This window comes from Eptesicus fuscus, chromosome 10 (genome assembly GCF_027574615.1).
Source record: "Eptesicus fuscus isolate TK198812 chromosome 10, DD_ASM_mEF_20220401, whole genome shotgun sequence".
In the NCBI taxonomy this organism is placed as follows: domain Eukaryota; kingdom Metazoa; phylum Chordata; class Mammalia; order Chiroptera; family Vespertilionidae; genus Eptesicus; species Eptesicus fuscus.
Window position 1 is genome coordinate 86,118,370 of NC_072482.1, and position 23,536 is coordinate 86,141,905.

Sequence of the window (23,536 nt, forward strand, 5' to 3'; positions counted from 1 at the left end):
TCAGAGAGTTGCTAGGTGTGAGAGAAATGAAGCTAAATCAAGGCTGGAAAACATGATTTTTATTCAGATGTTAAGTTTGTGGACTGTTCTTTAAACTGTATCTTTAAAGTGTATATATTTATGTTAAATACATCATTGCTCTGAAAATGATAATAGAGATTTTAAGTAATGATAATTTGGAAGATGGCAGCCTTTTGTAGATAATTTTTAGATTGCTCAATATTTAGCAAAGATTGTCAGGTTCTGTGCTGAGTCCCAGGGGTTACAAAAGATTACAGCCTGGCTTACCATGATACAGACTAAACTGGAAAAGGAAACACTGTCCTGATTACTATCATAATACTCTAATTACAGTACCTTCCTGTGCTGTTGGAAATATTTTTAGATTTTTTTTTTTGAAGGCTGAGAAATATACTTGAGGGATTGCAGTTAATCGTCTTGTTTTTGTTGTGTGCTATGAGCCAAGTAATAAACTAGGCTCAAATCACTTAACATCTCTGGTTCTTAAACATTTTAGAAAAATATATGAAGGGATGTTAAACTGAACAGCAATCAACTTGTTCTGATTTTATAATCTTGTATTTGCCTTGCTCCTCAGTCTTGGATATACCATTTCCCCCCTTCACTTTTGCATTGTGACTGTAATAAGATCGTGTGTTGTGCATGATCTTTCCTTTGTTGGCATTAAAAAAAAACACACACCATGGTAATATAAACACATATTGGACATAAAACAAATTGATTTTTGAGAGGGGACATGCTCCTTCCTGGAAATAAAGGGCTTAATAGTAATTAGTTGTTTAGCACAGTGGAAATTAGTAATACCTCTAGGTTCTCTATTTTTATGCACATGTATTTTTATGACATAGAAAAAGAGATATATGCTCCTCTCATTAGTTTTTTTTTTTTTTATCATTTGTTTCTAAGGTCTTTTACCATTGAAGATAGCATAGAGTTAGTAATAAAGACAAAACAAAGAAATAATATCATTAACAGCTCAGTTCCTTCTATAATTTAAATTTCAAGTGTCAAGATGTAGACTTGGGTCTTTAATAGGTCACTCTAAGGAAGAAGTTACAGATTGAATATTTTTTGATATGTTTTTTGTGTTTTATTTTGTTAGAGAAAATGTGTAGTAATATACTTCATAAATAATTGCATGGACTTAGTTAATATATAGATTTTTATTAAATGTACCGCTCTCTTAGTAATATAGTAAGATACAGATTTTATTTTAATGCACAGTTCTTTTAGTAATCATATAATCTATGTTTTTCCTTCTCTTGCTGAATAAAAGTTCTTTAAATTCTATGTAATTTGTAGTTCATTTTTATTTTTGAGCTTTATGAATTTATTTTGGGGGTGAAGCATTATGATTATTTTACCAAAAAGCTCTGATAGGGTATCTCTTTAGATAGACTATTCCAGGAAACAGAGGAAGATTTGCTGTGCTATTTGACATGTTGTGAGTGGTGAATGAGCTAAGGAACAAAAGCAAATGAAGGTGAGATAACAAACTTGAAGAATCACAGAGGTTGTATTCCAGTTAAGTGTGGTAGCGCTAGATTATCTAAATTTAACAGTATGTCCAGGACGAGGCCAAGGAATTTGGAGCTATTTTCAGCTGCAACTAGTAAGCTTATTTTAGAAGCATGTTTGACCATTAAGTGACATATTTTGGCAACTTTTCATATCATTGGGTCTCATCTAAGTAGCATGTATTTGGGTTGTTGTAGATGCCCACTATCCCTATTCAGGTATGAGCATGGAAATTGCTATTTACAATAACAGGTAGATTGTGTATGTATTATAGGCCTGTGAATCTGGATGATTGGGTCTAGATGCAGAGAGTTATGATTCTTCCTTGGCTGATAAACTGCTGTTTTCTTCTCTAAATCATCATTGCAACACTGTATCTTATGCATTTTTAGCTAAAACAGCTAAATGAGGACTTTTCTTCTGTCCCTGAGTTTGGTAACTACCAAATATGTATGAAAAATGTTTACTTGTAAAAAGTGCCATAGTTCCACCTGTACAGATTTTGATATGTTTGTTACTTTGATGACATCCTTTCCATTCCATACTTTAAATTAGCTCAGACAGTTTTCATATATTGAAGAAGGATTGTCCTCTATCTTTTAAAAAAAATATATATATTTTATTTCAGAGAGGTAGAGAGAAGAAGAGATAGAAATATCAATGATGAGAGAGTTATATTCCTTTGTAATTATCTTTTAGATCTCATGTTCATGTCAGTTGAAATTATGTTATTCAGAAGCTATAAATATAAATTGTGTATTCATAAGTTTAAGCAATTATGTTCTCCTTGATTACTTATATTGGCAACAGTCAAGTAGAAATATGACTAACTGCTTGAAATTCTAAGAACAGCATAATAGTAATTTTCTACTTTATTGATATGTGAATTTTGAAACATTTTTTTCTAGAAATATTCAATATCTCTTCAGTGTCTTGTTCAGCTTCCATCAAAGCAATATCTATGCTTTCTGGAATATTTTACTACCAATATATAACTGCCACAAAATGGTATGCCTCTCCTGAAAGTTACAATTTTATTGAATAGGAATTCTTAGTTGTTTTCTTACTACTCGGGATAAAAATGTGTTACTAATGGGTCACAAGAGGAAAGGGCATTTGAATATAAACTACTTTTCTATTTTTTCATATTTTGAAGCATGATTTTCCCTATCTATTTTTTAAAAAAATATGTATATTTTATTGATTTTAGAGAGGGAGAGCCCATAACCCGGCATGTGCCCTGACTGGGAATCGCACCGTGACTCCTGGTTCATAGGTCACGCTCAACCACTGAGCCACACTGGCAGGGCTGTCCTCTCTCTTCACAGAAAGCCTCTTTATTCTCCTAGAGCAGGGGTGGGGAACCTTCTTTCTGCCAAGGGCCATTTGAATATTTATAACATCATTCGTGGGCCATACAAAATTATCAACTTAAAAGTTAGCCTGCTATATTTGGTCAAACATTTAACTTACCCCTAATGCCTTGTCAGGGCCAGACCAAATGATTTTGGTGCACCTTATATATGGCCTGTGGGCCGGACATTCACCACCCCTGTCTGAGAGTATTGACAATCTTTAAAACCAGCTGTACGTTGTTATAGGGGAGAAAAATAATTTTATTTCTACCCTTCTGAGTTAGTTCTTAGCTGAGACGCCTGTAATAAAAGATGGTTAACAAGAGAAAAACAAATCAATTTATTAATATGTATATATCTCTCATGTACACATAGAAGATACCCAGGGGAAAAGGAGGGACTCAAAAAGACAATTGGGTTCCTTTTGGAGGATCTTCAGGCAGATGAATGGATTCAGAAAAGTCTCTCCCTGCATGATTTTTCCAGTGCTTACAGTTCAAAATAATGTCAAAGCAGCACATTTTGGAGTGGCATGTCCTGAAGTCCCACAGTCATATTTTGGCATACCCAAATGTGGCACACACAGTATTCACTTCATCTGGTCGTTTATCTCAGTTATTTGCATGTGTAGAATAGCACTCAAGTGATGAAAAGATGAAACTAACGTTGTGTCATATATAGTGTACCTTTGAGTACTTAAGTATTCTCCCCTAGCAGACAAGGTCTTCATTTCCCCCTCAGTTCTACTTTAGAGAGAAAAATGAAGTATAGGTATTCTGTGTGGTAATTATATATTTTGTTTTTGTTGAGGTCTACTGTCTACACGCGAAATGCTTAACTGTATTAGCCTTAAGTGTAATAAGAGCTCCATTCTATTTAGTATTGTATTTGGCAAGTCCTTTATGTAGTGGTCCATCCTGCCAGTGGTTCAAACCAAGTGGTATTAAACCAAGTAGTATTGTCATTTGCTTTTCTCTTGCAGATCTGTTTTTTCCTTCTGTTTACTCCCTCTCTTTCTTGATGCTAAATCAAGAAAAGCCTTTTCCTTAGGAAGTTGTTAGCATGGGAAATTTTTTTTAGAAGATTACTTATAAAGAATAGAATAATGTCTTCTTGAGAAGTTCATCATCTATTGCCTAGGCACTTGTCTTATTCAAATAGGTACAAGATTATAACACAACATAGCTTCAGATATTATGGTATAGGTCTTTCCTGAGGTGTGATGATCAGAAATGGAGGAGCCATTTTTAGATCTTTGGAAGAAGAGACCATAGTCTTTAAGTTACCGTATATGTTTTTTGTTAAGTGTGATAACAGTGTATAAAACCAATATTTAATATGTCAACTGGTAAAAGTATATTAATTAATATCTAACTCAGTATATAAATAAAATATAGTTACTTTTAGTCACCAAATAAATGATATATTTAGTATGATAAACTATAGCACAGATGTTTCACCAAATCATTCTGGTCATTTCCAGATTTTATGTTGTTTTGGAATTAATGATATAGTCTTTTGTTTTGCTTAGCTTTTATTGTTTTAATTTTTGTTTGAGCTACATTTGACAAAATAAATTTTATGAAATGATTTGCCTAATAAATTGATAGTCATTAAGTAACATGGAGTTGAAATAAGTAGAGACTTTCTCTTAATGTGAACAATATTTGTGTATAGTGCTGAATCTTCTCTTAGTTTCTAAGAGCAGTTAGTTTCAGGTTTTTTTTCTAGCCCTTGTGATAAAATTTGCAATACCTTCTTAATTAGACCATAGTAGAAGAAGAGTAACAGTTTGGTGCCCTTTTGTTGGGCTGCCTGGGTATGAATCCTAGCTCTTCCAACTAAATATATGTTGGTAGTAGTGTTGAGCTGGGAGTTGGGGGTGTGTGACTAGTGCAGGAATAAATCAAACAGAAAGGATGCCATTTATGAATGAACAGGATCTTGAGAGGGCCCTTTTTTATGTGCCAAGAAGTAACAATCTTTTGTATGATGGAATGTCCTGGGCAGTGGCGTGGGTAGTGGAGAGGACATTCAGGGGGTTTGGGCAGTAGCTAGTTACCAACCACAGTGAAAGTAATTTAGTATTATAACAGCTAACATATCTGTATTGGTGTATACTAGCTGAATATAAGCCTGAGGTGTATGTTAGGCAAGGGAAAGAATGAAATGCAGAGATAGGGTATCTGATTAATCTGCCCCTGTAACACTATGTGTCACACTCCAAATATCTGCCCATCTGACAGTTATGTACTCTGTTGTCACCTAGTTTCTTCTCTTCTTAGTCTGTTCATCTTGCCCTGTCTTTCTGCCCGAAACATCCCGTCCTAGTATACTTGGCAATCATCTTAACTTAAAGGGTTACTCTATGGCTAGTTGATGTCACACAATTAATGGTTTATTCAGAACTAGGTCTTGTCAGCATCTTTGGAAAAACAAAGGATAAAAATATCGTTGCACATTTGAACTCTTTTAAAGTTGCTTTGTGGTGTTTATATAGTATCATTTAGCTTGTCAAGGAATTTATGTTCCTACTTGATTTACCAATGTATTAGTTTCCTGGAGTTGCCATAACAAAGAACCCAAACCAGGTAACTTAAACAATAGAAATGGACTGTCTCACAGTTCTAGAGGTTTGAAGTCCAAAATCATGGTGTCAGCAGAGTTGGTTCCTTCTGAGGGCTGTAAGGAAGAATCCGTTCCAGGCCAAGTTTCTAGTACTTTTCTGGCAATCCTTTGTTTTCCTTGGCTTGTAGATGCATCACTTCAATCTCTGCTTTCATCTTCGCATGATGAAAATGTCTCTCCCCTCTGCATGTGCATGTCTGTGTTCAGATTTCCCTTTCTCATGGAACATTAGTCATACTAGTTAGGGCCCACCCTGATGACTTCATGTTAACTTGACCATATCTGCAAAAACCCTGTTTCTGAGATGTTTGGGGTTTAGCACTTCAACATATCCTTTTGACAGGACACAGTTCAACTTAATACACCAGTATTAAATTTTTGTTTCAGCAATAGAAGTTTGAGGATATCTGTCATATTGGTTTTTATTGTCGTTGATATGTTTTAAATATCTCAAATTTTTCTTAAATTCTAAGAATATTTTTTTCTAAATGATATTTATACTAGAGGCCAGTAGTCACCTAGATTATCTGCTTAATATATTGTCTATGGATATATTTTCTATGGATATATTTACTACTTTGTGCAAACATTTTAGCTTTTGAAATTTTAATGTAATTAAATGATGATGTGATGAATGACAATTTGGAATCTGAATGCTACAGGCACTGTTTTTACTTCCTTTTGGAAACCCTTTTGGTAATGTTTGTCTAGTCTAGACATTGTATATTCTTTTACTACACTCCTTCTTTAGAAAATGATGAATCTCTTTTCCAGAAAGCTTCCCCAAGATGAGAACAAGATTTTACATATAGTAATACAATAAGCCAGATTTAATGTTCTATTGACACTAGTTCTTCCTTAGACTTGTACATTTACTTTGGAACTTCCTTGATGGTTTTCAAGTTATGTTGTGTTCACAAGTGTGATTTCAGATAGTTTTAAAAATTTTTTTCAAAGGTGCGTTTCTCCCTTTTTTAATGAAAATCATTGGGAAAATACTAGATGCTATATAAATAGGTCCTTTAGACATTTTTAGAATACTAACAGTATAAACATGTTTGTGCAGGTTTTGGCTGGATCATCTCGTCAAAGTTATTCACCTTCTGGCTATCAGGATTTCACAAAGTGGGAATCAGTGTTGAAAATAAAGGAAGGATTACTAAGGCAGAAAGAAATTGTAATTGATCGGTGAGTCTATTTTATTTTAATTACTAAATATTTCAGGCACACAGAAATGTAGACTTAAAAAAATACCTTTGTATCCACTATGTAGAGTTTAAAAAAATAGAATTTTACCAAGTATATTGTCTGTCTTTCCCCAATCACAGTCCTTTTAAGAACCACACACAGAACTACAGGTTGGTTGGTGGGTCGGTCTGTCTTTCTTCTACCATACTCCCAGTTACATTAGAGTAATGCATTATTTGGAAACTCATCTTCTTTGTACATGTTGCAAGTTAGCTGCAATGTTAATGAGCTATCAAAGCTGCAAGTAAACATTTGTATTTTACACTTAGGAAATATCAAATTGGAAAGCTACCTTAATATCATTTCCTTTAATGTATGTTAGATATGAAGGCACAGAAACTATGAAAATCATGAATATTTAAAGTAAATGACTTACAGATAAGAATTTTGGATATGGGGGTATATATACCAAAAATTTTGTATGTTTGAGTACCAAAGCTCTGAAAAAAAAATCTTATATACTTAACAGTTTTCTGATTACTTTGAGCAATAAACTAATATTATTTAATTATATTATCTGCGATATGTATTGGTTCTTTGTCATTTATGCATACTTTTGAGATAATTAAACATGCTCAGTATCATGGTGGTTGGGAAATAGTTTGAGGAGGTGTTTAATCAATGCTACTTACACTTATTTTCATGTGCTTATATGGGATAAAGTAGTAAACATTTTAGCTTTAAAATTAAACACTAATTCAAACTTTTAAATAGTAAACATTTTAGCTTTAAAATTAAACACTAATTCAAACTTTTAAATATATTTAAGAGTTGAAATTTCAAAAGATTTTACTTAGAAAGTAAAGACCTACTGGAGTATGAACTAGAGCATAGACATCTGGACTTCCTTATTTTCTATTTTCTCTTGAACAGAGCCTGACATATAGTATATGCTTAATGCTTGATAATGAAGATTCTGAAAGATAGTTTTAATTGATTTTATGAAAAAGCTTTAAAAATACTTGATATTTCTAATACAAGTGAATTTTGTACCTATGAGTAGTCACAGACCCACAGCTGGTATATATTTTGAACACTTATAGTTTAGTGCATTGTATAATCCTGAAATTAATACTTTATTTTTTAAATTTATTTTACAATTACAGTTGACGGACAATATCATATTAGTTTCAGGTGTATAACATAGTGATTAGACATTTATATTCTTTACAAAGTGATCACCCCGATAAGTCTAGTACCCATCTGGCACCATACATATTGCAATATAATTGACTATATTTCCTATGCTGCACTTTTAAAAAACATTTTTTATACTGTGACTTCAATTTATGTTTTGCAGGCAGAAGCAACAAATTACTCACCTACACGAGCGGATAAGGGATAATGAATTACGGGCACAACATGCCATGTTAGGACACTATGTAAACTGTGGGGATTCTTATTTGTCTAGTTTGCAGGTAAGATTACAGAGGATTTTATAGTTGTTTTATTAATAAGGCATTTTAATTTTATACTTAGACTTGTTCAATGCAGGGTTGCCACAAACTTTCATTTGCAAAAAAAGCAGTAACTGCTAAGTGTAATAATGACAAGCACGATAAAATGAGGTATGTCTGTTCAAGACCTCTGTCCAATTTTGAATTTAGTTGTTTGTTTTTTTGATGTTCAGTTTTGGACGTTCTCTATGTACTCTGGACATTAATCCTTTATCAAATATACAATTTGCAAACATTGTTTACATTCTGAGTTGCCTTTTTACTCTGTTGATAGTGTCTTTTCATGTACAAAATATTTTAATTTTTATGAAGTTCAATTTACCTACTTTTTTTTTTTTACTTCTGTCTTTGGTGTCATATTCAATAAATCACTTGCCAAATCCAATGACATGAAGCTTTTCTGCAATTTTAGGTCTGACATTTAGATCTTTGATATATTTTGAGTTAATTTTTACATAGGATGTTAGATAAGGTTCCAATTTCATTTTTTTGGATGTGGACAATCCAGTTTTCCCAGAACCATTTGTTGAAAAGACTGTCTCTTCCCCATTGACTGATCTTGGCATCTTGTCAAAAATCATTTCACCGTATATGTGAGGGATTATTTCTGATAACAATATTTTAATAGAACTGTGCAGTTTATCCTTGTAATTTTATTATTTTGAATAAAGGCTTTACTTCAATAATAGAATTATTATATTACCAATGATATGTAAAATATAATGTGTACCCGAAAGCTGAATAAAATCCTTTCTGACACAGTATCAGGCCAGTAGAGGGCTCTCCAAGCCAGTCAGCCAGGACGGATAGAAATATGGAAAAGGGGCTAGACTACTAAAACTATTACAAGGATTTTAAATTATGTGGATAATCAAAATATTGTTGAGAAATTTGATTTTAAATGATTAGGGTAGTTAATAAAAGAGAGATACCTGAAGTATTAACTGGATAGATACAGAGAGCTAATTAAATGGAAGGGATTAGAAGAAACAACAAATATGATGATAAAACATTTCTTTAGCAAAGGGGTTTTTACCTTGAATCTATGAACAACTTTAATTTAATGCACAGCATTTTGTATGTGTACATTTGGGGCTCATAGCTTGTTCATCCTAATTCCATAACACATTAACCAAAATAATACCTTTAATATTCTGTGTATTCTAGGTTAAATGAAATAAGTTTTTGAAATAAAATAACATTCTTTTATGAATTTATAGGTGAAAAACATGTTCTTGAGAAGTAATTTCTATTTTTCCATTGAAAACTTTTAATAACCTTATAGTTCTGATGACCTGAGACGTAGGTATTACCAACTCTCAGAGGCAAGAAATGAGAACTAGGTCTTTATCCTGAAATTCAAACTTCCTAGATTGTTTGAATGGCAGAATTGGTATAATCAAAGTGATTTGTACTATAATGCTTTATACTAAAATTTCAACCTGTGGTTAACAGGAAGGACTTCATGGAAAAACAAAACAAAATGTGGACTCTTTTATTAAAGAAAAAAGGAAGACAGGCCAAATACCAGGGAATTCATAAAATGCCAGGAAGTTACCAAAAAAGTCAGGGAATTTATAAAACATAGTTCACACTCTTCTGAAATCATGTTACTTTCTTATTCTAAAAACATCACTGGCTTTCCATTTTCTATGAATTTAGGTTAAATTCTGAACCTTACTATTCTACAATATGATCCACTTAGATTTTTAAATGTTTCTTTATACTCCCTGTTCTTATAAACTATACCTTAAACAGACATGATTATTCTCTGCATATATTCCATCCTTTGCGTTTTTGAAATGTTCTTTTTTTTTCTTTTTTCTATTCCTGCTAGAATCTTTTCTATTTTCAAAATCTATCTCGAAAGGCACTTTCCCAGTAAACCCTTTTTTCTCATTCTCCCAGTGCTGTCATCATTTATCCTCACACCTCCTGAGACTTTGCACTTAACATGACTTTTCTTTGTCTGCCATATTATATTGTGTCCATTATATAATTATATAAGGTTTCTTTTATGCCTCTCATTATAATCCTATCTAATAAAAGAGTAATATGCAAATTAACCATCACTCCTCTATACCCACAAGCCATGCCCACTAGCCAATCAAGAGTGAGTATGCAAATTAACACAACCAAGATGGCTGCAGCAACAGAGAGAGCAGGAGGGAGGCTTGTGTTTCCCTGGCGATGGAGGAAGCCAAGCTTTCCGCACACCCTGGCTGGCCCAGGCCTCTGCTTAAGGCTACTAAGTTTCAATTATAGAAAATACATAAATCCCAACAGAAATGGCTGCGGCCACGGAGCTGGAGAGAGCAGGAGCCTAGGGTTGTCCCCGGCAATGGAGGAAGCCAAGCTTCTGCAGCTCTGGCCGGCCCAGGCCTTCGCTCCAGGCTACAAAGTTTCATTTATAGAAGATACATAAATTCCAGATACCAGGGCCTCCACTTGGGTTGCCAGTGGGCGTGGCCAGCCTGCAAACCATCACAGGCCCCTCACCCAGGCCGCCCCATGCCCCAAGGGAACCCTGATCCGGGACATCCTTCAAGGCAAACCAGCTGGCCCCCACCCATGCACCAGGCCTCTATCCTATCTAATAAAAGAGTAATATGCCGATTGACTATCACTCCAACACACAAGATGTCTGCCCCCATGTGGTCAAAGATCCTGCCCCCATGTGGACACAAGATGGCCACCACAAGATGGCCAGCAGGGGAGGGCAGTTGGGAGGGACCAGGCCTACAAGGGAGGGCAGTTGGGGGTGATCAAGCCTGCAGGGGAGGGCATTTAGGGGTGACCAGGCCAGCAGAGGAGGGAAGTTGGGGGCAAACAGGCTGGCAGGGGAGCAGTTAGACATCAATCAGGCTGGCATGGGAGTGGTTAGGGGGTGATCAGGCTGGCAGGCAGAAGTGGTTAGGGGCAATCAGGAAGGTAGGCAGGCGAGCAGTTGGGAGCCAGCAGTCCTGGATTGTGAGAGGGATGTCCGACTACCCGTTTAGGCCTGATCCCACCCTCGAGGGGTCCCAGATTGGAGAGGGTGCAGGCTGGGCTGAGGGACACCCCCCATGCACGAATTTCATGCACCGGGCCTCTAGTCTATAATAATAAAAGCATAATATGCTGATTAGACTGGACAGCCAAATGACCTTCTAGACATCATTCTAGACATCCTTCCTGACGAAGCTGTGGCAGCAGGGGCAGAGGCAATTAGGGGTGATCAGGCAGGCAGGTGAGCAGTTAGGGGTCATCAGGCAGGCAGGCAGGCAGGCAGAGTGATTAGGAGTGATCAGGCAAGCAGGCAAGTGATTAGGGGCAATCAGTCAGGCAGGCAGGCAGGCAGGCGAGCGGTTAGGAGCCAGCGGTCCCAGATTATGAGAGGGCTGTCTGACTGCTGATCCCTGTGGGATAGAGCCTAAATCGGCAGTTGGACATCCCCTGAGGGGTCCCGGATTGCAAAAGGGTGCAAGCTGGGCTGAGGGACCCTCACCATCCCCTCCCCACCCCCGGGCCTCTAGTTTCAGTTAATAAAAGGCAGTGCCCGACACTGTCATCTTTGACATACACTGAACATGATAAATCTATTTATATGCTTTTTTTTATTGCATCTTCACCTTTGGGGCAGGATTTTTTTTTTTTATTAATTTTACTATAGAATTTATTCAGATTTCACTTTTTTTGGTGTGTGTGTGTGTGTGTGTGTGCCTGAGTGTCTGATTTCAATTCCAGGATCTTACTCAGGGTTTCACACAGCTGGCTTGCTTCTTTTTTTTTTTTTTTTTTTGAAGAGGTGATATAATTTCTTTTCAGATGTAAAATATGACTTTTATTAGCTACCATTAGGTGTTTTTTTTTAATTTAAAAACTATTTTAAATATAATAATACATGTAATAAACCTTAATATTTCAAGAAAAATGATCTTAAATATAATAATGTTACATGCATAAACATTAATATCTCAAGAAAAACTGTTTTAAATATGATAATGTTATGTGCAATAAACACCAATTATTCAAGAAATATGATCTTATATATAATAATATTACATGCAATAAGCATTAATATTTCAAGAATAAAAGGATTTTAAGTATAATAATATTACCAAAACTGTACTAACATAGTATGATATCACAAAAGTTGTAGGAAATATGAAAAATTTTCAAATAACAGGATTATTTCTATTATATTCTAGAATATTTTTTCCCCTCTGGCTCTATTTTTGTTTATCAGTTTATGTTGTTCATTATATTCCACAATTGAGTGAGATCGTATGATATTTATCTTTCTCCGACTTGCTTATTTCACTTAGCATGATGTTTTTAAAGTCTATTTTGTCAGATATGAGTATTGCTACTCCAGCTTTTCCTTTTCCATTTGCATGGAAAATTTTTTTCCATCCCTTCACTTTCATCCTGTGTGTGTCTTTTGTTTTGAGGTGGTCTCTTGTAGACAGCATATAATTGGGTCATGTTTTTGTATCCATTCACTACCTTACACCTTGTGATTGGAGCATTTAATCCATTTACATTTAGGGTTATTATTGAGAGGTACTTATTTATAGCCATTTTAATTCTGTCTGGCTAGGTTTCTCTCTCTGTTTCTTCTTCTCAGCAATCCCTTACAGCAATCCCTTTAGCATTTCTTGTAATGCTGGCTTGGTGGTGATGAGCTACTTTAGCCTTTTTATTTTTGTCTGGGAAGCTTTTTATTTGACCGTCTATTTTGAATGATAGCCTTGCTGGATATAGTAATGTTGGTCTCAGATCCTTGCTTTCCATTTCCTTGAGTACTTCATGCTATTCCCTTCTGGCCTGTAGAGTTTCTGATGAGAAATCTGGTGTCAGCCTTATGGAAACTCCTTTGTAGGTAACAGTTTTCTTTTCTCTTGCTGCCTTTAAGATTCTCTTTTTGTCTTTAATTTGGGGCAATTTAATTATGATGTGTCTGGGTGTGGGTCTGTTTGGATTCTTCTTGTTTGGAGTTCTCTGTGCCTCCTGAACTTGTGTGACTTTTTCCTTTACCATGTTAGGGAAGTTTTCTACCATTATTTCTTGAAACACCTTCTCTATTCCTTTTTTCCTTTCTGCCTCTTTTGGCACACCTACTATTCTAATATTGTTACGTTTCACATTGCCCCACATCTCCCTTAAGCTGTCCTCCTGTTTTTTAATTGTTTTTTCTTTTTGGTTCGCTAATTGAGTGATATTTTTCACTCTGTTTTCTAATTCACTGATTCCATCTCAGCTTCCCCTGATCTGTGTATTCCTTCCAGTGTGTTCTTTGTGTTATGTCATCTTTATCTCAGACTGTCCTTTTTCATAGTTACTATATCTTCTTTCATACTGTTGAGCATTTTTAACATCATTACTCTGAACTCTGTTTCAGATAAATTTCTTCTCTCTGCTTCATTTATCTCCTCTTCTGGAGAATTCGCTAGTTCTTTCATTTGGGGGTTGTTTCTTTGTTTCCTCATTTTGGTTGTCTGTTTGGGTTTGTGACTGTGTTTTAGGTAGATCCTCTCAATCTCTAATGCAGGACAGTGTTAAAACCTTTGGGACAGTTTGAGTTCTTCAACACCTCATTTGAGTTTTTATATGTGTGCCTATCTAGAAAGCCTTTCTGTAGCTACTACACATACAACTATCTTATCCGTTTGACAGTTTCGTTGTGTTTCAGTGTGTGACACTTTATTAAATGAGGGGCAAACTGAAATTTATGCCAAGATCTGTTTATTGCTAGAGCTTATTATGTACTCTCCCTCATTTCCAATTTATTTTCATTTATTCAAGACAAGTAAGCTTTTAAAGTCTTCTTACCTGTGTGTTTTTTTCCTAATAGCCACAATATGAGAGCACTTCACTCCAGACTCCATATTCAGATCCATCAGTGTCCAATTCCCAGCAAGAGGAACTTGAGCAAAAGCTTGCATCTACTGAGAAAGAGGTTTTACAGCTTAATCAGTTTCTCAAACAAAGAATAAGCCAATTTAGTGAGGAGAAGAAGAAATTAGAGGAAAAGGTAAGTATTTTTAATGAAGTTAAGTTAGGCCAACAATCTTTCTTCAACCTGCATGAGTGGACCCCATCAGAAGTGAGAAAAATCTTTAAAAAGTTCTTTATTGTGGGGAGAAGAGGGAGATAGGCGCATGTGTCAGGGTGACATAGGGGAGGTACTTGCCTGTCAGTCTAGCCTGGAGAACAAAGGACTAAAGAAAGAATAATTAGAGATATCGAAGATGTCAGAGTGGGTGCATGATGAAACGAGTTCCTAAGAGAAATAGGGAAAGGTTGGTAACAGACAACAAGGTGGAAGATGCACTCTTGGAAAGGAAGAGGAATTGCCTTCTGTGGAGTGAAGCAATGAAGAATGGAAATGTCTATGCCAGGGAAACTTGAGGAAGGGGTGAATGTAGAGGCTAAAGTTTGTATCAGAGAGCATGGAGATGAGTTCCTGAAGGAAGTGTAGAAGCTGGAAAATACACTCATTGATAATGCATCAACTACACAGCACTTTGGGCCCACATGAAATTGGATTGCATTGTTTTCTTCCTCATGTATTTTCTCTAATGCTGATCAAGACTAATTTTTTTTTTACTGAAAAACATTTACTGTGTTAATAATAAGCATCCACCTAATAAAAGAGTAACATGCTAATTGACCGTACCTTCGTGACACCCACTAGCCAATCAGGAGTGAGTATGCAAATTAATCCAACAAAGATGGCGGGTTAATTTACATATGCAGCCACTCTGGGCCTCTGAGCAGCATAGGAAGGCGGAAAGGCAGCTCAAAGGCAACTCTGGCCAGAGCAAAGGCAGTGCCTGCAGCCAGGGAGAGGAAGGCCCTTTCTGGCATGAATCTTCGTACATCGGGCTTCTAGTAATAATAATAAAAGATATTACTTTTTAGTGAGCTCTTTCTTGTATGTGCCAGACAGCATGTTAATGTGCATTCAGGGCATTTTCTTATTTAATTCTAACCTTCAGAAAACCCTATGAGATATATACTATGCCCCCATTTTAAAAAATGAGGTAACTCAAGCTTTGAGAAAAGTAATTTGAGAAATTTGTCTAGTTGCATGTGAATAGAAATTGTCAAAAAGATAGGAGTAAAATTCAAGACAATTTAACTCCACAGCTGATGCTTTGTTTGTAACAATGATTTGTAAAACATTTACAGAAAAACATTTCCTCACTAATCTGTTTTCTAATTATTGTATTTAAAGAAAAATAAATTTGTTTGTTAACCTCTTCTAAAACAGGGCTGGCCCTCCTGTTGCCTTCTAAGAATGATCTTAGTGTTGCATAATACTTCCTGGAAGGAAAAACACTTAACTTTTATAAATAGAATAGGAAAGATTTATTAGTGATGCCTCATTTACCTGGGATAATTACTGGAATTCAGACTTCAGTAATCTCTGCTAATCTGAAACAACACAAAACTGAAGTTAAAAAAACAAAATAAAACAAAAACAAAGAGCTTCTCATAGTGAGCAAGGCTGAAAAAAAACAAGACCCAGTGGTTATGGGTTATCAACTTGTAGTCAACAAATAACAGAGGTTATCCAGTAGGAGAATGTTGACAGAGATTTGTGATCAAGGGCAGCAAGGTTGGCATCATAGCAAAGAAGGCAGTTGACCGACCAAAGAAAAAGAAGAAAACAAGGACTTCTTTGCATAGTAGAAGACCACATGACTGATCTGTTCCAGTGGCTGCCTTTTGGAGGATATCACTGTGTCATGTTTAAGACACTTAAACAATTAAGTATAAATTCTGGAACACTTAGTAAAATAGACTGGTAGTTATGTTTACTTCTGTCACTTACAGAGTTACTTGCTAAGGAAGAGCAGGCTTTGTTGTGCAATCCAGCACAGCTGGTTGTAAGAGAATTTATGGGAATCTGGTTCGTAGTATAACACTGAAGGGACATTGGCTTTAGTGGGATGCTTAAATCCCAACTCTGTCTCTGAGACTTGTGGTTAAGTCACAAAAAATCTCTAGGCCTCATACTCTGAAAGCAAATTGTACTATGTGGTCTTGCAGGTCACCATCAGTGCCAGCCGTCTGTGAGTTGTAATATATCTCAGGTTAAGTTGTCATACCAGCATACTTGCCTTTAGTCCTGAGAAAGCCCCACTAAATAATGGGATTTGTCTATTTTCCCAGTTTTACTTCTTACCCAAGGTAATAAATGGATTCTGATGTTACTTATGGAATGAATGAGATGTGATTCATTTTTCCAATTGAAGTTGTTTTAATAAAATTTGTTATACATTGGATCTGAAGAAATTAGATAAGGCATGAAAGAAACTAAATTTTAGACAAGTGTTAGCTTTAGTAAAATAAGAAGGACTATTCCATTATACCACTGATTACTAGCATTTATTTCCCTGGTGAAAATGGGAAAAGGCTGTAAAAATATTTTAAAACCCTGTAAACTTCTAAAAGGATGTTAAATGTTTGGAAGACCGGTGATTTAAGGTAAATATGAGTCTAGAGTTCACTTTTTAGGTAACTGTTTATATATGCATATTGTTTTTAATCGATCTTAAGTATGAAAGAGCTTTGCATATAAGATGGAATTTAAAGAGTTTATTTTACATGCAAAGGTGAAAAAAATTACTACTTAGAAATCTGAGGTCTGTCCTACACAGATTGGGATTTTCTAATGTCATGTACTCTATGTGTTCTATAGTAGGTGCTCACCTAACATATTTTATCAATACTAAAATGACATTAATGGCAAGGTCTACCTTTATTTTATGTAAATTTTAGAACACAGGCTGCGAGTTTAATTATGCTACAATACCTTAACAATGGTCTTGCTTGAGGTATGGATTGGTATGGCTAGTCTCCTTATCAGTTCCTAAGTATTTAATAACTAGAGGCCCGGTGCACAAACTTTGTGCATGGGGGTGTGTGTCCCTCAGCCCAGCCTGCACCCTCTCCAATCTGGGACTCCTTGAGGGATGTCCGATTGCCCAATAGGATCGGGCCTAAACGGGCATTCGGACATCCCTTTCACAATCCAGGACTGCTAGCTCCCAACTGCTTGCCTGCCTGCCTTCCTGATTACCCCTAACCACTTCTGCCTGCCAGCCTGATCACCCCCTAAGCACTCCCCTGCCAGTCTGATTGATGCCTAACTGCTCCCCTGCCAGCCTGATTGCCCCTAACTGCCCTCCCCTGTAGGCCTGGTCACCCCTAACTGCCCTCCCCTGCAGGCCTGGTCCCTCCTAACTGCCCTCCCCTGCTGGCCATCTTGTGGTGGCCATCTTGTGTCCACATGGGGGCAGCCATCTTTGACCACATGGGGGCAGCCATCTTGTGTGTTGGAGTGATGGTCAATTTGCATATTACTCTTTTATTAGATAGGATAGAGGCCTGGTGCACGGGTTGGGGCCGGCTGGTTTGCCCTGAAAGGTGTCCGGGATCAGGATGGGGGTTCCCTTGGGGCATGGGGTGGCCTGAGCGAAGGGCCTGTGGTGGTTTGTAAGCAGTCCACGACCCCGGCGACCCAAGTGGAGGCCCTGGTATCTGGGATTTATTTATCTTCTACAATTGAAACTTTGTAGCCTTGAGTGGAGGCCAGGGCTGGCCTGGGTGGGCAGGAAGCTTGGCTTCCTCCATCGCCAGGGGAAACCTAAGCCTCCTGCTCTCTCCAGCTCTATGGCCCCCACCATCTTTGTTGGAATTTATTTATCTTCTATAATTGAAACTTTGTAGCCTTGAGTGGAGGCCAGGGTGGGCAGAAAGCTTGGCTTCCTCCATCACTGGGGGCAACTCAAGCCTCCTGCTTGCTCCAGCTCCATGGCTACCACCATATTTGTTGGGTTAATTTGCATATTCGCTCCTGATTAGCTGGTAGGCGTGGCTTGTGGGCGTAGCAGAGGTACGGTCAATTTGCATCTTTCTCTTTTATTAGATAGGATTTTAGTAAGTCCTCCTAGATTTTTTTCAGTTATTTTTTAAAAAAAATCTTTATTTTTGAAAGTCCTTCTAGCTTTGATTGCATTGCTTTAGTTCATGATAAGCAGTTCCTTTGCAAGTTTGTTAGTAACAGAACAGCTTTAATTATTTGCAGGCATCTTCCTTTCTTAATTCACATAAAACATTTGAATATAGCTTTGCAAGAAATAAGAATTGGACTCATTCCTCCAGAGAATGACTTGCTTCACTGATTTTGAAATTATACCTCATGACTCTGTTTCTGTGTCATGCTGAAAACCCAATAACTTTTATCAGAGCTAAATTGTAATGTAAAATTTTCAACACATAGTTTTAACATGTACATAACACTTTTGAAATGCCAAAAATAAGAATAGCCTTTACCAAATTATCACATATACAGGCATTAAAAACTATAGTAAATAATACAATAAAAACTTTATTACTGCTACCTTTCTGACTGCAGTTCATAAGATGTCATTAGCTGTAAATGAAAACAAAAAATTTCAAAAACTTGATTTCAGTGCTATGAAATTTGAAAAAAATGTGAATATTAGAATTGATGAAATAAAGTAAATCTTACTTGAATTGGTGGTGGTATCAACTATAACCTAGAACTGTTGGAGAATTCAGTGATGCCTAAGATTAGAATGTTTGTTTTGTTATTATTTTTTCATGGCACAAAACCACTGAAGATTTATAATCTTTTTATAGCTTAAAACTAGAGATAGATACATCAATAGCCTGAAAAAGAAATGCCAGAAGGAATCTGAACAAAACAAAGAAAAGCAGAGAAGAATTGAGACCTTGGAAAAGTATCTGGCTGATCTCCCAACTCTAGATGATGTCCAGAGCCAGAGTCTACAGGTAACAGGAACCCCAGTGCTCGTCTTTAAATGACATGAAGAATATACTTTAAGTTAATGCTTTAGAAATTTCATAACTTTTATACTTTCAAATTTTAGTTGTATAATTGTCTAATTATAAGTTAAATCTGTTTAATTGCTGTTTTTAAGGATTAACTTTAATTAGAAACTGTTCATCTAAGCATGAGTAGATCTTTCTTGTTAATGTTACCTTCCCAATGAAACTGTATGTTAATTCTCTCAATGTTGTACTCTCAAAGGTAGTTTCCAAACCAGTCTGACATACCTACCATACACACATTTACACAATCTGACTTTTCCCAGCATTCTCCAACAAGATTCAACAAAACCTTTTTTTACTATCTTTCCTATTTGATTTTCCCTCATCCTTCTTAATTTTTCCACAAATTGTTTTTTATACTTTATGGTCTCCATTTACTCCTTCTTCGCCTTCTTTTCTGACCATTTTCCTTTCTTAAGGATACCCCCTCCAGAGTCTTTCGACCAATTCTGGGGCCTGTCCTCCTGAAACCCTATTTATAAACCACCTATTTTTCAGTCTTTTTTCAAAGTCTTTCTGATCATGGCATTTTCAGCCTCAGCACTATTGACATTTGGGGCAGATAATTTTTTGTTGTAGGATTCTGACCTGTGCGTTGAAGGATGCTTAACAGTATTTCTGGCCTCTACCTACTAGATGTCAATAGCACTGCTTTTTCTTTCCCCCCACCCCAAACTGAAACTGTTTGCAGACATTTTCAAATGTCCCCTGGGAGGGAAAATTGCTCCAGTTGAAATCATTGGTCTAATCCACAGAGTGCCACTATTCTGCTGACTCTAGACCTATAACACATTCTCTGTTTAAGTTAATTTATAATTTGTGTAACTAAGAGAGGGTGACAGGAGGAGGACAGGAGTTTGCATGACCAGGAACAGCAAGGAATATAGATTTTAAGACATGGGTTTATACTACCTGGGTTTATACCCCATTAAGATGGCTAATATAAAAAAAAAAAGAAGAAGAAGAAGAAGAAAGCAACTGTTGGTGACAACGATGCGGAGAGTTGGATTCCTTATGCACTATTGGTCAGAATGTAAAATGGTGTAGCCACTATGGAAAATGATAATTTTGTCATCAAAAAATTAAACATATAATTACCATACAATCCACCAATTCCATTCCTGTGTATATACCAAAAGAATTGAAAGCAGGGTTTCAAACAGATGTTTGTACATGATGTTTGTTCATAACAACATTATTTGCAATAGCCAAAAGTTGGAGGCAACTAGTGCCCACCAATGGATGAATGCATAAGCAAGATGTGGCATATGCACACCATTCAGCCTTAAAAAGGAAGGGAGTTCTGACACATGCTACAAGATGGATGAACCTGAGGGTAATTTCTTATGTAAAATAAGCCAGTCACAAAGAGATAAATATTGTATGAGGTCCCTGGAGTAGACAGATTCATAGAGACAGAAAGTCAAAGTGTGGTTGCCAGGGGCTAGGGGAGAAGTGGATAGGGAGTTGACAATGGGTATAAAGTTTGTTTTGCAAGATAAAAAGAGTTCTGATTATTAGTTGTACAAGTATGTGAATGTACTTAACACTACTGAAATGTATAGTTAAAAAGGTTAAGATGGTAATTTTTTTGTTATGTATATTTTGCCACAATTAAAAATATAATTTTTTAAAAATCCCCCAAATTGAGATCATTCACCTTCTCTCGCTGTCTTCTAGAACTTTTTGATTCCATTCTCTTCTTCTCCATAATTTCATTCTCCCAGCTCTTTTTACACAAAGTAGGAGATAAAGTGTTAGTAAGTGGATGAAATGAAAACATGTAGTGTGATTTTAACCAGTGTATTAATCTTTGAGAACACAGTAACAATTTCTAGTAGAAAGACATTTAATATTTCATGTTTTATGAACTTTAAAACATTTCTTCTTAGCTGCAGGTTCTAGAAGAAAAAAACAAGAATTTGCAAGAGACTTTGATAGATATGGAAAAAAAGCTTGAAGAGATGAAAAAACAGTGTCAAGACAAAGAGGCACAGTTAATATGCCAGAAAAAGAAAGAAAAGGAGTTGGTAACTACGGTTCAGAAGTAAGAAAACCTTCAGTAATTCTTTTGTTATTTTTAAATTATTTATATTTTTCATAAAGCATTTCACTTAAAATACATTAATTTATAATTATTACTCTTTATTCTTTTTATCTTAACGATGTCTTATTAAGAACCAGAAGTACTGTGTCCTTAAAACAGGTTGTCTCAGTTGTTGTTTAACATTTTAATGCAACATACTGACATCTTGCCAAAGGGAGAGAAGTGAAAACGCTAAGTAACACGAAGAGGGACAGCCAGGCTCAGACTGCACTCCTCCGTGAGGATGTCCAGTGAAGTCTTGGCTCCTCTTCCCCGAGCCGCAGAGGGACAGACAGGGCCGTTTGCCACGTACTTTTCAGTTTGGCTGACACATCTTGCCTCATGGGATCTTTGCTTTTAAATCACTGCAGTTAGAATTAAAGGGAATATTTTTTGTTAGTATATTTAGCTACTGTATTCAAGCTGGGAAATTAATATTGGATTCCTGAAAAAATCTGGGCAACTGTGTTATATATGCATGTACACATACTCTCTTATCTTGTAAAACTTAAATATAATAGATTATTGATCATAAATAGATAAAATATCCTGAAGAATGAGACAACAAAGGAACAGAAAGCTAAATTTAAGAAATATACTCTTCATGCTTATATCAATTATATATAACTCAGTGTATTCTCAGCTGTTTAATCAAAATCTGATGATTCTATGTTAATATTGCTTTACTACTTTCAGAGTCTTAAGTATGCCTGGTCTCCTTTTCATTCTTGGATTTCAGTGCAGAAAATTCCAATTTCTGGGACAATTCAATATTATTCAGTGTTTCTGAGCTAAGCTCCAGAAAAATTCATACACTTTGATTCTACCTTTACTTTTCTCCTGTTTTCTGCTTTCTTGCTCTTTAAGGGAACTTTTTGTAACTCCACATCTTATATCCTATCTTTCGTCTCAAAATAGCTTTATGACTTCCACTAATTCTACCATATATCTTTTTCTGTCATCTTACTGATAAAATGAAAAGAGGTAATGTATCTGTTCTCTTTTAATAGGGCATTATGACTATAAACTCAAGCTGTGTTGTTTTATGAATATAGAATTGAGAACACTTGAAAATAATTTGAATGTTTGTTTTGTTCCAGTGTGTGCTTTTACATATTTAATATGATTTTATACCTTCTCTTTTAGATTTTTTTGCTTTTATTAGGTTTTTGGAGAACATTGAGACTGGTATTTTTTTATTTGGAAAGACTTAGTACAGTACATTTCAGAATACATTTTCCATTTCCTAATTGTATCTTGATACTCTCTGAGATGATATTATCCCAGAAAATTTCGCTCGATTTCAAAAGGGTGCAAAGAACCAGAAAAGGTCTTCTATAATTCTTCAGTACTTGTATGGCTATGGCGTCACTGGACTTTGGGGGCAGGAGTGTTATTTCCATTTCCTCAGCTAAATGATACAGTGTTCCCTAAGTGCCAGACTGCAGACGTGTATGTGACTTCGAATTATATCATGACAGTTTTTGGTTTTGTATAACATCTCTTAAGTTCCCTGCTTTATGAATACATAAGAACTTTTGAGATTTCAAAAGAAATGAGAAAAGTTTGCATATTACAAAAGTAAGTAAATATGTGGGTGTGATCCCTAATAATGCAATAGTTGATACCTTTGCTGGTCAAGAGATTTATTACTTTTCTAATTGAGCATGCTTTATAACAAAGAAAATGAGAATGGATGCATGAAAGAAGACTTACTCAGTATTTTTCCATGACAGTACATTTTCCCCTCCTCATTGTTGGCTCATTTTTCAAAAGTTTTATGTATTTATAATACATAGTTGTGTCTTGACTGCATTGGGAAAAAAAACTTATTCTGAAATTGAAATAATGTGTTTTTCACTTTTAGACTGAGAAAGCAAATTTTTCCATGGCAGGTAATATATTACGAAGCAGTACCCTACATTTGTAATACATATAACTTCTCTAGTGCCATTACTTACCAACACATCTGAAGCCCATATTGTATATTAGGACTGTCAATTCTTTGTCCGCAGTCTGAATATGGTATTTCTCTTTTGAAATTCTGTAAGCATGTATTGAGCCAAACTGAAGACATTGTCAGGAAGCAAGATCACAAATGCTCCTTTGTGTTTTTTTGTTTGTTTGTTTTGGTTTTTTGTTGTGTCTTTTTTTTGCAAGACAGAAAACACAGGATAGCCTTAATACTTGAAAGGAGAAAAATAATGAAAATAGCAAAACGCAAATAAAATGAAGCCTATTTCTTTTAGTATTCTGTAATTCTTGAGTATGACCACAAACAAGCTAAAGTGGAGCTGTTCCTAAGTGTCTTTCTGTTATATTTTGATTTTGGTCATTAATGTAAATGCTAT

General features: G+C 35.8%; 1 protein-coding gene across 2 annotated transcripts in view; it reads left to right on the forward strand.

Annotated features, from left to right (window-relative positions):
* Positions 1–23,536, forward strand: part of CEP85L (centrosomal protein 85 like) — an 84,898-nt gene that overhangs the window by 48,910 nt on the left and 12,452 nt on the right. For both annotated transcript variants that reach the window (XM_008138853.3, XM_054722601.1), the window contains exons 4-8: positions 6,589–6,710; positions 8,071–8,188; positions 14,064–14,243; positions 18,887–19,039; positions 20,992–21,146. In XM_008138853.3, the coding sequence (XP_008137075.2) occupies positions 6,589–6,710; positions 8,071–8,188; positions 14,064–14,243; positions 18,887–19,039; positions 20,992–21,146 (728 nt within the window). The remainder of the gene's footprint in view (positions 1–6,588; positions 6,711–8,070; positions 8,189–14,063; positions 14,244–18,886; positions 19,040–20,991; positions 21,147–23,536) is intronic.